We start from the raw sequence: 15,084 nt of genomic DNA on the forward strand, positions 1-15,084 counted from the left end.
CCCCCCGCCAGCATATGTACATCAGTAGGCTTGCTGGGTCATTGGTAGAAATGAGATCCTCCTCTCTGAGCCACTTTTCTGCATTTGGGGGACTCCTCGTGGACACTTGTCATGCCTCCAGCCGCTTCACGAGCTTTCTCTGCTTTCTCGGGTTGGATGTGCCTCAACTGATTCAGCTGCCCCCTGTCGACAAGAATTTACTTGGTTTCCAGTTTGTTTGCTGCCACCAGCAGTACTGTAATAAACCTTTGACAGTGTAACAATCCATCTTATCGCGCTTGTGCTTTTTAAGTTTTTGTGGCCTACATTCTAGAGTTGCTGTATTTTAATACATGCCAGATAGCTTTCCCCAAAAGTGTAGCGATTCACATATTTTTAACTTTAATTTTGAGATAATTGCAGACTCGTTGAAAACTTTGAAACTTTAAAAATAGTACCACAGTGATTCTAGGACTGGAGCAGAAAATGTGCAAGGTGAACCCGAACACCTTGTGCCCGAAAATAAGGACCTACTAGAACCAAACCATACCCTCACTGACGGGGCATTGAAGGGACACAGGAGCCAATGGGAAAGAGCCCCCAGTGGCCACAGCTGAAAGCAATTTGAGCAACACTAAATAGCATAGTATTGGGTTATACCCAAGGGGTAAAATAAATGAGTCTGTGCTGATATAAATGACAAATGGTGAGAACAGACATATCTGTACAGAATTCCAGATAATATCTGTAAACAGTCTGCCTTCAAAGAGGGGAAACATGGCCCCCACTCCTTTGGTATGGACTGCAAAGTGACTTGCTTCCAAAGAGTACAGTATGGAAAGGGGGGAAGGCAACTGTTGAGTGGAGAAAGTGGAGCTGCATCAGGCAGGTGGTCAAGGTCAACGTCAAGTGGTGAATCATGTCGGCAATGTGTACCTCCTATAGGAGGCGATTAGATGATACTTTATCTCTGAGGTCTTCCTGAAACATACACTCTCAGTCTAATAAAGAGAAAACACGCGTCAGGAAAATTCCAGCTGAGGGATGTTCTGCACAAGACCCGACCACTGGTTCTCAGAACTGTCAAGGTTGTTCAAAACAAGGAGAGCCTGAGAAGCTGTCGCAGCCAAGAGAAGCCTTAGGAAGCATGAAGACTAAACGTAATGTGGTGTCCTGAATGGGGTCCTGGGACAGAGAAGACATTAGGTAAAACGTCAGGAAGTGTGAATAGTGTGTGGACTTGAATAATACTGTGTCCCTATTGGTTCATTAAATTGTGACAGGAAGACCACACTAAAGTGTTAGTAGGGGAAACTGGGTCTGGGTATATGGGGACTCTGTCCTCTCTTTGCAACTTTCCATAAATCTCCAAAATTAATTTTTAAAAAGTACGAAAAATTTTCATCTACCCTTCACGCAGGTTCTCCGTGATATCCTACACTGACTTTATCCCCCCCCCACGATATTTATGTATCTGTCCCAAAACAAGACCATTCTCTTACATAATCACGGTCCAGTTATCAAGGTCAGGAAATTAACATTGATAACAATGCTTTTCTCTTGGACCTTGATCAGATTTTACTGATAGTCACATTAGTGTCCCCAAATACAAAAGAAAAGTCCTGGCTAATGACTCAGTCCAGGCTCACACGTTGCATTCAGTTGTCTGGTTTGAAGCTTACAGGGCAGTTAGTTTGCAGAACGCTCCTCAGAGTTTGTTGCCTGATGTTTCCTTGTGGTTATATGTAAGCTGTTTTTGAAAGGAATTCCCCAAAATGAGATGCCCCTCTCAGTGCATCCTATCAGGAGGCACGTGAGGTGATCTGTCCTATTCCTGGTGATGACTTTGATTCCTTGGTTAAGGTGGCGTCTGTCAGATTTCTCCTCTGTAAAGTTACTACTTTCCCTTTGTAGTTATTTCGTGCAGGCATATCTCATTTTATTGTGCTTTGCTATATTGCACTTGGCAGATACGGCATGTTTTACAAATTGAAGGTTTGTGGCAACCCTGTATTGTCAGTTGATGGTTAGCGTGTTTTTTGTTTTTCTTTTGTTGTTGTTGTGTGTGTGATTTTTTTCAATAAAGCATTTTAAAATGAAGGTATGCACATTGTTTCTTTAAACATAATACAATTGCACACTTAACAGACTACAGTGTAGTGTACACAACTTTTATATGCACTGGGAAACCAAAAAAATTTGTGTGACTCACTTTATTGTGATATTTGCTTTACTGGGGTGGTCTGGAACCAAACCTGCACTGTCTCTGAGGTCTGCCTGTACTGTGTAGAGATACTCTGAGCATATAAATATCCAGGTCCTCATCAGGGGTTCAGGCAAAGGGAACAGCAAGTGCAAAGGTCCTGAGGCAGGCAGGTGTCTGATGTGTTTGGGGAACATAAAGAAGACAGGGTATTTCAGAAAGGCTGAGGAATGGGGAGAGTAGAAGGAAATGAGTTTAGAGAGGTAACAATGTGCCCAAAGGGCCTTGTGCTGAAGGTAAGGAGTTTGTTTTATTTTAAGTATGACAGAAGGCCAGTGGTCCGGGATCTCACACTCTTCTCTCTGCTCACTTTTCCAGCTTCACGGTCCTCTCAGTGCCTGAAAATAGCAAGCTCTCCTACCTCAGGGCCTTTGCTCATGCTGTTCACTCCACCTGGGATATTCTCCCCTCTCTTTGTGTTTCTGGCTCCTCCTCTTACAGGTTTCAGTTTCAACATCACCTCCTCAAAGAGGCTCTTCCAGATCTTTTAAAAATTACATCCAGGGCTTCTCTGGTGGTGCAGTGGTTGAGAGTCCGCCTGCCGATGCAGGGGACACGGGTTCGTGCCCCGGTCCGGGAAGATCCCACATGCCGCGGAGCGGCTGGGCCCGTGAGCCATGGCCGCTGAGCCTGCGCGTCCGGAGCCTGTGCTCCGCAACGGGAGAGACCACAACAGTGAGAGGCCCGCGTACCGCAAAAAAAAAATTAATTAATTAATTAAAAATAAATAAAAGTTACATCCAGCCTGTTCATTCATTCATTCAACAAACGTTTGAGTACCCGACTATGTGCTAAGCCCTGTTCTATGCACTGAGAATACAGCAATGAAAAACAAAAAACTAGATAAGCCCTACCCTCATGGGTTTCACATTCTAGTCAGGAGGGAGACAATAAATAAAGCAGTAGGTGCTAAGAAGAGAATAAGTGCATCGAAAGAATGGGAACAGGAAATGCTTAGGAAGGCACTTTTTATGGAGAAGGTAACATCTGAGTAAACACTTTACAGGAAATGAAGGATCTCTGACAGAAGAGGTTCCACGCAGAGGGAATAGCCAGTGCAAAGGCCCTGAGGTAGGACTGTGCCTGGTGTGAGTGAGGATGAGCCAGGAGGCCAGTGTCATGGGAGAGGAATGAGTGAGGGGGATAGGAGATGAGCTCTAAGGTGTGTTTGGGATGGGAAGATAATATAGGGCCACTTGGACTTTCAACTTGAGGGATATGGGAGCCACATGTTCTGAAGAGAGGCAGAGTGTGATCTGACTTATTAGGTGTCACAGGGTCATTTCCAGCTGCGTGTGGGTAGCAGACTGTAGAGGATGGGTACAGGGAGAGCAGTAAAGAGGCCGCTGCACTAGTCCAGACCGATTGCCGGTGACTTGTGCGGGTCACCTCCACAGTAGGCTGTGGGCTTGGTAAAGGCATCGACCACAGGTGGTTTGCTCATCCCTGAATACCCACTACAGGGGACAGAGGCCCTCTATTAATATTTGTTATGTGATTTTATAGCTCCCATGCCTTGAGCTTTTACTGTATTAATCCCTGTGCTGGACACTTAAACCATCTTACAAATTCCTCAGGATAACTCTGTCGGCTAGGTTTTCAAATCCTTACTTTACAGCTCAGGAGAATGGCGCAGTGGTTGAGAGTCCGCCTCAGAGGGCCTGCTTCTGGTCATATAGTAAGTAGCAGGAAGAGGATTTGATCCAGCTGTCTGACCTAGAAGGTTTGGAGGGTGCAGAGCCAGCCCGCGTAGCATTCGCCATTGCCTGTGCGCCTGCCCAGGTGAGGCGTGCTCAGCGCGCATGCGCCCAGGCGCATTTAAAGCGCCCACCGCGGGCCCTCAGCTCCAGCGGGAAGAGGCGGGAGTTCGGCTTGGCCCTTGACTCCAGCCTGAAGGATGCTGGTGAGATACAGGAGCCAGGTTCCCAACTCCTGGCTTGGGCCTTTCTCCAGGCCCTGACCCCACCCCTTCTCCCTTGCAGAGTCCAACTGCCCCCCTCGATCCCGAGCCTCGGAGCACCCCAGTCCCCGACGGCGTCCCCGCGGGCAGGAGGGTCTCCCCAGGATGCCCGGAGAGGCCCCCCGGGCCGTGCGCGCCGCCGGGGCTGGAGGAGGCTCTGAGCGCGCTGGGGCTGGAGGGAGAACGTGAGTACGCCGGGGATATCTTCGCCGAAGTCATGGTGAGTGGGACCGGGGCGGGACACTCGTGGACCAGCGGGCTTTGGGCAACTCTGGCGCCGCCCACATCCCTGGAGGGCAGCAGAGGCTGTCGGGTTAGAGGAAGCCAAAGCTGACTCGCTCGCCCAACGCCCACTCAGCAAGCATTCCCTAACTCCCACCTCGCCAGCCTCTCACCTCGCTTCCCACCCGACTTTGCAGCTTTTACACCACTGCCACCCACAACTTGGCTTTTCTCTCGCACTGTTACCTGTGTGGTTTCCACTGCCGGGAATGCCCTTTCCCATCTTCCCCAGGCTGTCTGCAGCCCCTCCTTTGGTATTGCATAACCTCTCGTACTTGTCCCTCACATTTACTCACTTACCAACTATTTAGCGAGTTATAACAAATGTTTCTGAGCATGTTCTAGGCACTGGGGATGCTGTGATGGACAACATGAGATAGGCTGTCCTCACTGTGAGGAGACAAACAAATGCGGGCGATAATTTCAGAAGGGCCACAAAATCCAAACACAGGCCACGGTGGTCCACAGTCAACTGTCTGACAGGCACTGCCAGAAGAAATACTGAAGGGATGTGTTTATTTAACAGACATCTTGTGAGCATCTCTCCTGGGTCAGGGCCTCTGTTAGGAACCAAGACACAGCTGTGATCTGAACAGAAATCCATGCCCTCATGGTACCAGCAGTCTAGTGGGCCAAAAAGACAAAACATTCAAGGAAACACAGGGTATCTCCAGACTGAAATACTATGAAGAGAATAAAGCAATGAGATAGAGATGATGGGGTGCAGGGAAAAGTATAGAAAAAGTCAGGGAAATTTTAGCTGAGACTGGAATGACTGAGAAGTCAGCAATGCAAGGAGTGGGGAATGACCATTTCAGCTGGAGGGAATGGCCGGTACATAAGTGCAAAGGTCCTGAGGTAGGAATGAGCTTGGCATAGTCTAGGGCCAAAAGAACACTGGAGTAGGAGTGTGGGTTGTGAGGGGAGAGAGGGAAGAGGTGATGTTGGAGCAGGGCCTGAGAGAGTCTGAGAGCAATTGGGATTTTCTCCTAAGGGTACTGAAAGCCCAGGAAGGATTTTAAGCAGGGGAGTTCCTTGGTCAGATTTATACTTTAGAAAGACCCTCTGGGTGCTCTGAGGAGGATGGGTTGAGGCTTGGTGACTAAGATTGGAGTCTGGGAACCCAGGAGGAGATGCTCAGGAAGTCCTGTGGCCATGGGGGCTAGACTGGAGAGATGGAAAGTGAGGTGTCCAGGGTTCTAGATGGGGACACGGAAGAGCATATTCGGAGGGGACCTCGGAGGCCAGTTTGTGTGTGGCACTCGTGACATCCAACTGGTGCGAGGAGATTGCTGCACCCAGGGCTGGAGCCCGGGAGAGAAGCCGAGGCACAGGTGAGGAGAGTGAGGCCGTTCCTGCCCGACCCCAGGTGTGCCGCGCGCTGCCCCGGAGGGCCCTGCCCCGCACCGTGACCCCGGAGATGCGCGCGCTAGTGGTGGACTGGCTAGTGCAGGTTCACGTACGTAATGGGGAGGGAGAAAGGGCTGGGCCTGCGTAGCATCCTAGAACCGTGGTGATTACCTGCGCCTCTCCCCAGGAGTACCTGGGCCTGGCGGGGGACACGCTCTACCTGGCCGTGCACCTGCTCGATTCCTACCTAGGCGCGGGCCGAGTGCGCCTACACCGCCTGCAGCTGCTGGGCGTGGCCTGCCTGTTCGTGGCGTGCAAAATGGAAGAGTGCGTGCTTCCAGAGGTACTCCCGGGGCGGGGCTTGGGAGGGTGGAGCCCTTCCTCGCCACATCACAGATTAAACGCCTACTGTGTGCCAAGCGAGCACTTTACCTACTCTTGGAATCCCAGCATGTCTGTCTGTGGTAGAGGCTACCAGTGTAGAGGCTAACCCTTTAACAGAGGAAGAGACTGAGGCCCAGAGAGAGGAAGACATTTGCCCAAAGGCAAGCATTTGGGACTTGAACTCAGTCTTGAATAGTTATAGTAGTTATAGTCTTTTTTTTTTTTTTTTTTTTTTTTTTTTTTGCAGTACGCAGGCCTCTCACTGTTGTGGCCTCTCCCGTTGCGGAGCACACAGGCTCTGGACACGCAGGCTCAGTGGCCATGGCTCACGGGCGCAGCCGCTCCATAGCATGTGGGATCTTCCCGGACCGGGGCACGAACGACGCGCAGGCTCAGCGGCCATGGCTCACGGGCCCAGCCGCTCCGCGGCATGTGGGATCCTCCCGGACCGAGGCATGAACTCGTGTCCCCTAGCATCGGCAGGCGGACTCTCAACCACTGCGCCACCAGGGAAGCCCCTATAGTCCTTCTTGAGTTGTTATAGTTAACATGCATAAACTCAGTTCCGTATCAGAACTGCCTGGTGAAGTAGGGAGTAACATCTCCGTTTTATGGATGAAGAAACTGAATCTCAGAGAGCTTCAGTGGATGTCCATGTCACACAGAGAGTAAATGGCAAGGTTTGAGCTCGGGAACGCAAGTCTATCTGACTCTGAAGCCTCTGCTTCCCACGATTTCCAGACAACAAATCAATGGCCCCATTTTACAGACCAGGAAACTGAGGTCCAGCACAGGGACTGAACCGATCCCAGGAGCTCAAGGGCAGGGAGTAACGAGCCGGGGTTCAAGATTCCTCCACCTCTTTCCCCCCAATTCCCAGCCCGCCTCCCTCTGCCTCCTGGGCGATGGCTCCTTCTCGCGGGCCGAGCTTCTGTGCGCGGAGCGCCGCATCCTGAGCCGCTTGGATTTCCGGCTGCACCACCCGGGCCCGCTACTTTGCCTCGGGCTGCTTGCTGCGCTGGCCCGGAGCGGCCCCCAGGTGCGCGGGGCAGGGGCGTGACCTGCGCGGCTAGGGGCGTGGCCTGCACGGGGAGGGGCGTGACTTGATTGCTCCCCGCCACAATGGCAGGGGGTGCCCAGCCCGCCTCCCTCTGCCTCCTGGGCGATGGCTCCTTCTCGCGGGCCGAGCTTCTGTGCGCGGAGCGCCGCATCCTGAGCCGCTTGGATTTCCGGCTGCACCACCCGGGCCCGCTACTTTGCCTCGGGCTGCTTGCTGCGCTGGCCCGGAGCGGCCCCCAGGTGCGCGGGGCAGGGGCGTGACCTGCGCGGCTAGGGGCGTGGCCTGCACGGGGAGGGGCGGGACTTGATTGCTCCCCGCCACAATGGCAGGTGTTGCTACTTGCCACTTACTTCCTGGAGCTGTCTCTGCTGGAGGCCGAGGCCGCAGGATGGGAGCCGGGTCGCCGTGCCGCTGCAGCGCTGAGCCTGGCACACCGGGTGCTCCACGGGGCGGGTTCCGGGCCCGAGCCGGCGCTTTACAGGTATGGCCGCGGCGGAAGTTCTCTGTGGCTTCAGGGCCTACCTTCTTGGTCGCCGTCTTTACTGTCTCAGAGAATGTGAGACAATTAGGTGTGTGTGCGGGGGGCTGGGGGCTGGGGTGGGGCTAGACTTGTTTGCTGGGTGCGAGAGAGAATGGGGTGTCTGCCTCGTCTGGGGGGTCCCATTTGCTTTTCTCTGGGGGTGTCTGAGAGACTGGGGTGTTTGTTCAGATGTCGGGGCCCTTAACCTTGCCCCAGGGTGAAAAATAGGATCTCCTCAGGCCCAGAAGATGCTCTAACTGCGTTCCAGGGTTGAGAACGAGAGGTCTGCCAGCCTCGAGTCCCTTAGCTCCCTTCCTGGCCACGAATTGCTGTCCCTTTAGCTGCTGGAGTCCCTCATCTCCTTGTTAACCACGCCACCGCGGGGCAGGGTGAATCATCTTTTCCTGCAGCCCGTGCCCTAGGGTAGAGCTGGATGTATGCCCATCCTCAGCCCCAGTCCTTCCCTCTCCGCGGGTCCTGGCTCTCCCATAGCCGCGCTCTGAGGGAAAAATAGGGGGTCTGCCCCTCGTCAGCGCCCTCCAGTCACTCTAGATGATGGACCGCGTGTCCGACCTCGAGAGAACTCCTGAGAAGTCCTCGGGGACCCAAGTCAGCTTGTCTTCTCAGCCTCGGGCCCCAAGCTCCGAGGACAGGTCGTCTCCTATTCCCCGCTACCCCTGCCTCATCTCTGTTTCTCCGTCTCTCCGCCGCAGCCGGGCGGAGCTGGGCCCGGTCGAGCCGTGCATGGTCCGCGCCGCGCTCCGAGGCCCTGCGCCCGGCCTCGCCGCCATCTTCCTCAAGTACGCGCGGCCCCAACGCCAGGGCACCAGCCTCGTCGCCGCCCGCCTGCTCCGCCACCCCCCGGCCGGGCCTCCCTGAGCCCCGAGACCCCAGCAAAAAAAGACTCTCTTTGTGCGTCTGTCTCCCACTTCAATAAAAGAGCTTTTTATTCCGAGCGCTCTCTATCCTCAGTGGTCGAATTCTGGCCCCTCTGTCGCTTTTGATTGGTCACTTCCCGGGCTTCTCACCCACCTGATTGGATGTTCTCACCAAGTCCCTTAATGGCAGCTGGGAGACGCGATGAGAATTCTGGACTCCGACGCCAGGGGGCAGTGGCGGGCTTCCGCAAGCACCGCTGAGCGGGACAAAACGGGGATCCCTAACACAAACGCTTGCGGGAGTTAGGGATGCTGAGAGGAAAATCGCGATGCAAGCGAAGGAAACTCGGTCTTCGGGTTGGGGAGAAGCTAGGAGCAATGGCGACTGTGAGAAACTGAGAATGCCTGTCCTAGTCATGAGGAATGTTAGCTACCTTGATGTTGCCAGATTTTCAGATTTTGTTCACGAAAGGAAGCTGAAAATCTGTGATTCCATAAATATCTCTGCTCTTCTAATGCTGGCAACTAATTCAGTATTTTTAACGGTTGCACAAATCTAACACATCACATATACTGGCCTGTGAGGGTCATCAGTTTGTGATAGTATGGGCCTTTGATGGCAAGAGTTTGTTAAATGGGATCTGATTTACTTAACCTCTGAAGTGCCACAGTGTCAGTAGGTATAATATAGTACCGACCTCTTGGTGGTGTGATGAGGACGTGAGTTAACATAAACCTAAAGCTTTAGAACCGTGTCTGACACTTAGTAAGTGTTGCAGATGTGCTAACATTGCATCCTAGCAGGATTGTGAGGTACAGTTGTCCCCTGTTTCTACCGAGCCCCTAGCACCTAGCCATTTGGTAGGTGTTCAGAAAATAATTGTTATGAATCAGTGGGTTTCCAAGTTTTTAATTAAAACAAAAACATGCCCGAGGTGCCGAAAGGTGACCAATGCTGTTCTGGAATCCAGTCTCTGGAATAATAGACTCTGGGTTTGGAGGTGCAGAGAGGAGGAAGTTTTCACCACTGAGGTGTTCAAGTTTGGAGGATCGGGGATCAGGGAGAGACTCAGCAAAGTACAATAAAATATAGAAGCAGATACTGCAGTTGGGATGAAAGGTGTCATGTTCAGGTTTGGGCCTGTTGGGTGGGAACTGCCATGGGACCTCCGGGGGAAGGACGTGCAGTGGGAGGGGGAGGGGACAGTGGAAATGCAGGCTTGGTGCTTGGGAATGAGACTTCAGCTAGGGTCTTGGGTGTGTGTGTGTGTGTGTGTGTGTCCGCCGCAGCCGGGCGGAGCTGGGCCCGGTCGAGCCGTGCATGGTCCGCGCCGCGCTCCGAGGCCCTGCGCCCGGCCTCGCCGCCATCTTCCTCAAGTACGCGCGGCCCCAACGCCAGGGCACCAGCCTCGTCGCCGCCCGCCTGCTCCGCCACCCCCCGGCCGGGCCTCCCTGAGCCCCGAGACCCCAGCAAAAAAAGACTCTCTTTGTGCGTCTGTCTCCCACTTCAATAAAAGAGCTTTTTATTCCGAGCGCTCTCTATCCTCAGTGGTCGAATTCTGGCCCCTCTGTCGCTTTTGATTGGTCACTTCCCGGGCTTCTCACCCACCTGATTGGATGTTCTCACCAAGTCCCTTAATGGCAGCTGGGAGACGCGATGAGAATTCTGGACTCCGACGCCAGGGGGCAGTGGCGGGCTTCCGCAAGCACCGCTGAGCGGGACAAAACGGGGATCCCTAACACAAACGCTTGCGGGAGTTAGGGATGCTGAGAGGAAAATCGCGATGCAAGCGAAGGAAACTCGGTCTTCGGGTTGGGGAGAAGCTAGGAGCAATGGCGACTGTGAGAAACTGAGAATGCCTGTCCTAGTCATGAGGAATGTTAGCTACCTTGATGTTGCCAGATTTTCAGATTTTGTTCACGAAAGGAAGCTGAAAATCTGTGATTCCATAAATATCTCTGCTCTTCTAATGCTGGCAACTAATTCAGTATTTTTAACGGTTGCACAAATCTAACACATCACATATACTGGCCTGTGAGGGTCATCAGTTTGTGATAGTATGGGCCTTTGATGGCAAGAGTTTGTTAAATGGGATCTGATTTACTTAACCTCTGAAGTGCCACAGTGTCAGTAGGTATAATATAGTACCGACCTCTTGGTGGTGTGATGAGGACGTGAGTTAACATAAACCTAAAGCTTTAGAACCGTGTCTGACACTTAGTAAGTGTTGCAGATGTGCTAACATTGCATCCTAGCAGGATTGTGAGGTACAGTTGTCCCCTGTTTCTACCGAGCCCCTAGCACCTAGCCATTTGGTAGGTGTTCAGAAAATAATTGTTATGAATCAGTGGGTTTCCAAGTTTTTAATTAAAACAAAAACATGCCCGAGGTGCCGAAAGGTGACCAATGCTGTTCTGGAATCCAGTCTCTGGAATAATAGACTCTGGGTTTGGAGGTGCAGAGAGGAGGAAGTTTTCACCACTGAGGTGTTCAAGTTTGGAGGATCGGGGATCAGGGAGAGACTCAGCAAAGTACAATAAAATATAGAAGCAGATACTGCAGTTGGGATGAAAGGTGTCATGTTCAGGTTTGGGCCTGTTGGGTGGGAACTGCCATGGGACCTCCGGGGGAAGGACGTGCAGTGGGAGGGGGAGGGGACAGTGGAAATGCAGGCTTGGTGCTTGGGAATGAGACTTCAGCTAGGGTCTTGGGTGTGTGTGTGTGTGTGTGTGTGTGTGTGTGTGTGTGTGTGTGTGTGAGGGGTAATGGTGCTAATACATAGTTACTCATTTATTCAACAACTATATGTGGATGCCGACTCGGAGTCAGGCACTTACGATCACATATCTCACAGTCTCAAGGACGATAAGAAACACTGGCTGTTATTTGCCCATTACTGTACCAGGCCCTGTGCTTTACCTGCATAATATAATTCAGTTCCTACAGCTATTCTGGAGTAAGCTCACTTGTTACCTCCCTGTTACACAGAAGGAAGGTGGAGGAAGACCAAGGAGCTTGGCCAGGGTCCCACCACTAAGTAAGCGGCTAAGGAGTGTTGAAGGACAATCATTCACCCTCAGTTTTTCTCTCGAAAGCCTCTCATGTATTTCCTTCTCTACACTCTTTTATTATTGTGTTCCTCACTCTGGGCTGTCACTTGACTGCTTTCCCACTGGTTTTCCTACCCAGACAGTGAGCTCGATAAGGGCAAGAAGCAGATCTCTTTTGTTCATCGAGTTCTCCCCTCCTCCAGGAAGTCTTCACTCAGCACCTCAGCCTATGCTGGGTACCTCCTCTGGGCCGTCAGAGCCTGTTGTGCTTCCCGCGTCCCAGCCCCAACCCCCCTGCCTGTAGTTCCCAGGCTAGCCCACTCTGGGCTGCCACTGTCTGGTCATTGGTCTGTCTCCCCTACTTCCCTAGGCACCCAGTGAGGGTAGAATCTGAGGCTCTCTCAGTCCCTGCTATGTCCCAGCATCACCCAGCCCCAGAGCTGGGCACAGAAAGATATCAGTGAATATTTGTTTGTTGCATAGATAAATGAATGGGTTCCAAAGTTGCTATCATAGTCCCATGTTACTGATGAGGATACAGAGTTCCAGGTAATTCAGGTGATTTATATAAGTCATACAACTAGTGAGAAAATAAGCAGGTATTTGAATCTGGGCAGCTTGCGTCCGTAGCCTGTGTTCTTATCCAATATGCCAAATGCCTAGCGGTCTGAAAACCAGCCTTCCACGAGGTTGTTATCTTCCTGCTCTTTCTGCCAGACTTGTTCTTTCCTTCTAGAAAGGTTTAGGAGCTTTGGGCATGGGAGAGGAGAGCAAGCAGGAGGGTTGGGAGGGTAAGGGGAGTGGGAAGAAGGGATTTGAATGAGAGAGTGGGGAAGTCTTGAGGGGTTTCTCTAGACCCATAGGGGGCAGCCGGAGTCGGCTACCGGAGGTGCGGGGGCGGAGAAAGAATGGGGACCAGCCCCGCGGGGGGGCGATGCGGTAGCTGCAGCGGCGGCCGCAGGAGTTTCCCACAATGCAGCGCGGCGCGCTGTCCCCGGTGCTGATGCTCAGCGCTGCCCCGGAGCCTCCGCCGTGCCCGCCTCCCGCCCTTTCCCCGCCGGGCCCCAGCCCCCGCCATGGGTCGGCTCGGTCCAGTCCTGCCGCAGAGCCGTCGGGGGGCCTGGGTGCGGCTCTCGACAGCAGCCTGCGGGCCGCCGTGGCGTTTAAGGCGGAGGGTCAGCGCTGCTACCGAGAGAAGAAGTTCCGGGAAGCCATCGGCAAGTATCATCGGGCACTGCTGCAACTGAAGGCGGCGCAGGGGGCCCGCCCTGGAGGCCTGCCCGCTCCCGCCCCCACCCCCGGGCCCGCCAACAGCCAAGGGCCAGCCCGCCTCAGCGAGGAGCAGCGGCGCCTGGTGGAGAACACGGAGGTGGAATGTTATGACTCTCTCACTGGTACGGGGCCGTCGGGGAGCGCAGAGGGTGCATATGTGAGAGGGGTGGGACGTGAGAGGCACTAGTCAAGCCTTGGGGGGCGGCTGGAGGCTTCAAGGGGCTAGGGCTGGGGTCTGTGGTGGGAGACCTCAGAACTTGATCAGGAAGAGGGGTTGGGAGTCTAGGGGACCACAGGGAATGGAAGGAGCTGGGATGCAGGAAATGGGCTTTGGGCTGCGACCTGCGAACCTCAGGTGAGAAAAACCTACCTTGGATGAGCCATTCAAGGACCTGTCCCTCACCTCTGAGATCACCCTTAGTACTCTCCCCTACAGACACCTCCCAGCTAAGCACCTGTGAGCCCCTGTCTGTGTTTTTCGCGCCCTCTAGCGGAGGTGCAGATTGATTCTGTCTTGATTGGTCAGAAGCTTGGCGGCCCCCGGTGGCCTGAGCAATCCCTTAGGCCGGGTTCAGCCGTGGGAAAGGGAAGGGGTCCTCCGCAGCCTGAAGTCCAGGCTCCTCGCGGTCAGGTGAGGCCTGGGGTGTCGACAGGCTCTGCGAGTGTCGCTCGTGGTGCCCCCGCAGCCTGCCTGCTGCAGTCGGAGCTGGTGAACTACGAGCGGGTGCGCGAGTACTGTCTCAAGGTGCTGGAGAAGCAGCAGGGCAACTTCAAGGCGACCTACCGCGCCGGCATCGCCTTCTACCACCTGGGCGACTATGCGCGTGCTTTGCGCTACCTGCAGGAGGCCCGCAGCCGCGAACCCACAGGTGAGGGGGCGGGGAGGGAGCAGGGAAAGGGGCCAGAGAGGAGGAAACAAGGGCAGGAGGATCAGGGCAGGGCTGCTTCAGTGAATGCTGTACCCCTCACCCCACGTCCTGCCTCCACCCCTCTACTCCTTGCACACCCACTCCTCCACTCACCTGCCGTTCGTTCGCGCCCACTCGCCCCTCGTTCCTCTGGCGTTCACCCAACCACCTCTCATCTGTTCCGTCCTGAGCCCGTCCTGCTGCTTCCCATCTACCTACTCAGCCACTTCCCTGGCCACTCACATCCCCCTCCCCCATCGCCATTTCCGCCCCCCGCCCCGAATTAATTCATCTACTCACTCACTAACCTGTTCACACACTCACCTATTCTTTCACCTGTTTCCTGGCAGTGCCAGGAGATTGGCAGGGGGCGGGGTTGGCAGAGCTGGAGGCTTGTTCCTTGCCCTGTGGGAGGTCATAGGGTGTGTGTGCGGTGGGGTGGCGGCAGACACAATACTCAGTTCTGTATTAGGAGCCACTGAAGAGGGAGCACAGCAGGTGCATGGCACAGGGTGTGGGAGCAGGGGCAAGATGAGTTTTCCTGCCGAGCAGTTTGGAGGGAACAGGCTTCTTACAGATGTCACAGGAGGGTAAGAAGTGTGACAGGAGTCTCTGAGAAGAGGCATGCCTGGCAGAGGGCACAGCAGATGCGGAAGTGTGGACGTGTGACACGCCCTGCTCTGCTTGCTCGGTTGGGGCTTTTGGAGAAGGGCTCTGGCTCTACCAGCCTTGGGGGGGGGGGCGGTGCCGAAGGCTGGGGACCATGAAGTGTGAGCCGAGGTGGTGCAGATGTCACCTGCTGCCCCAGGACACGCAGATAATGCCCTGCCCACCTCCCCTGCAGACACCAACGTCCTGCGCTACATCCAGCTGACTCAGCTGAAGATGAACCGTTGCAGCCTCCAGCGGGAAGACAGTGGGGCTGGGGCTGCGTCCCGGGGTGTCACTGGCTGAAGCCAACCTGGGGGGACCGTCCCTACCCCCACTGCCCCCCACCTCACCATGTAACTTCCCCTGACTCATGTGTTTGCTGGTAAAGCACTTGTCGCTGGTGACCATAACCTCTCCGTGTGGTATTCTTGCGGGGGCCCGGGTGGGGACATGGGCCTGGACTTCAACCCCTGGACCTCGGAGATCCAGAGAGGCCTGGGAGCATGCGGCGGTGGGGGGGGGGGGG

At 54.2% G+C, this 15,084-nt stretch overlaps 2 protein-coding genes across 2 annotated transcripts; both read left to right on the forward strand.

Moving 5' to 3' along the window:
- Positions 1-2,451: 2,451 nt before the first annotated feature.
- CCNP (cyclin P) lies at positions 2,452-7,847 on the forward strand. The gene is given in 7 exon segments (XM_007458700.1): positions 2,452-2,478; positions 4,025-4,145; positions 4,196-4,422; positions 5,854-5,943; positions 6,022-6,177; positions 7,099-7,257; positions 7,608-7,847. Coding segments are annotated over 7 exon segments (1,020 nt in total).
- A 4,843-nt stretch (positions 7,848-12,690) lies between these two features.
- On the forward strand, positions 12,691-14,968 carry TTC9B (tetratricopeptide repeat domain 9B). Its single transcript, XM_007458656.1, has 3 exons — positions 12,691-13,121; positions 13,686-13,868; positions 14,752-14,968. Exons 1-3 carry the CDS (start codon positions 12,701-12,703, stop codon positions 14,859-14,861), a joined length of 714 nt encoding a protein of 237 aa, XP_007458718.1. The 5' UTR covers positions 12,691-12,700; the 3' UTR covers positions 14,862-14,968.
- Positions 14,969-15,084: the final 116 nt, after the last annotated feature.

The sequence above is a fragment of the Lipotes vexillifer genome, unplaced genomic scaffold (genome assembly GCF_000442215.2).
Source record: "Lipotes vexillifer unplaced genomic scaffold, Lipotes_vexillifer_v1.1 scaffold371, whole genome shotgun sequence".
In the NCBI taxonomy this organism is placed as follows: Eukaryota; Metazoa; Chordata; class Mammalia; order Artiodactyla; family Lipotidae; genus Lipotes; species Lipotes vexillifer.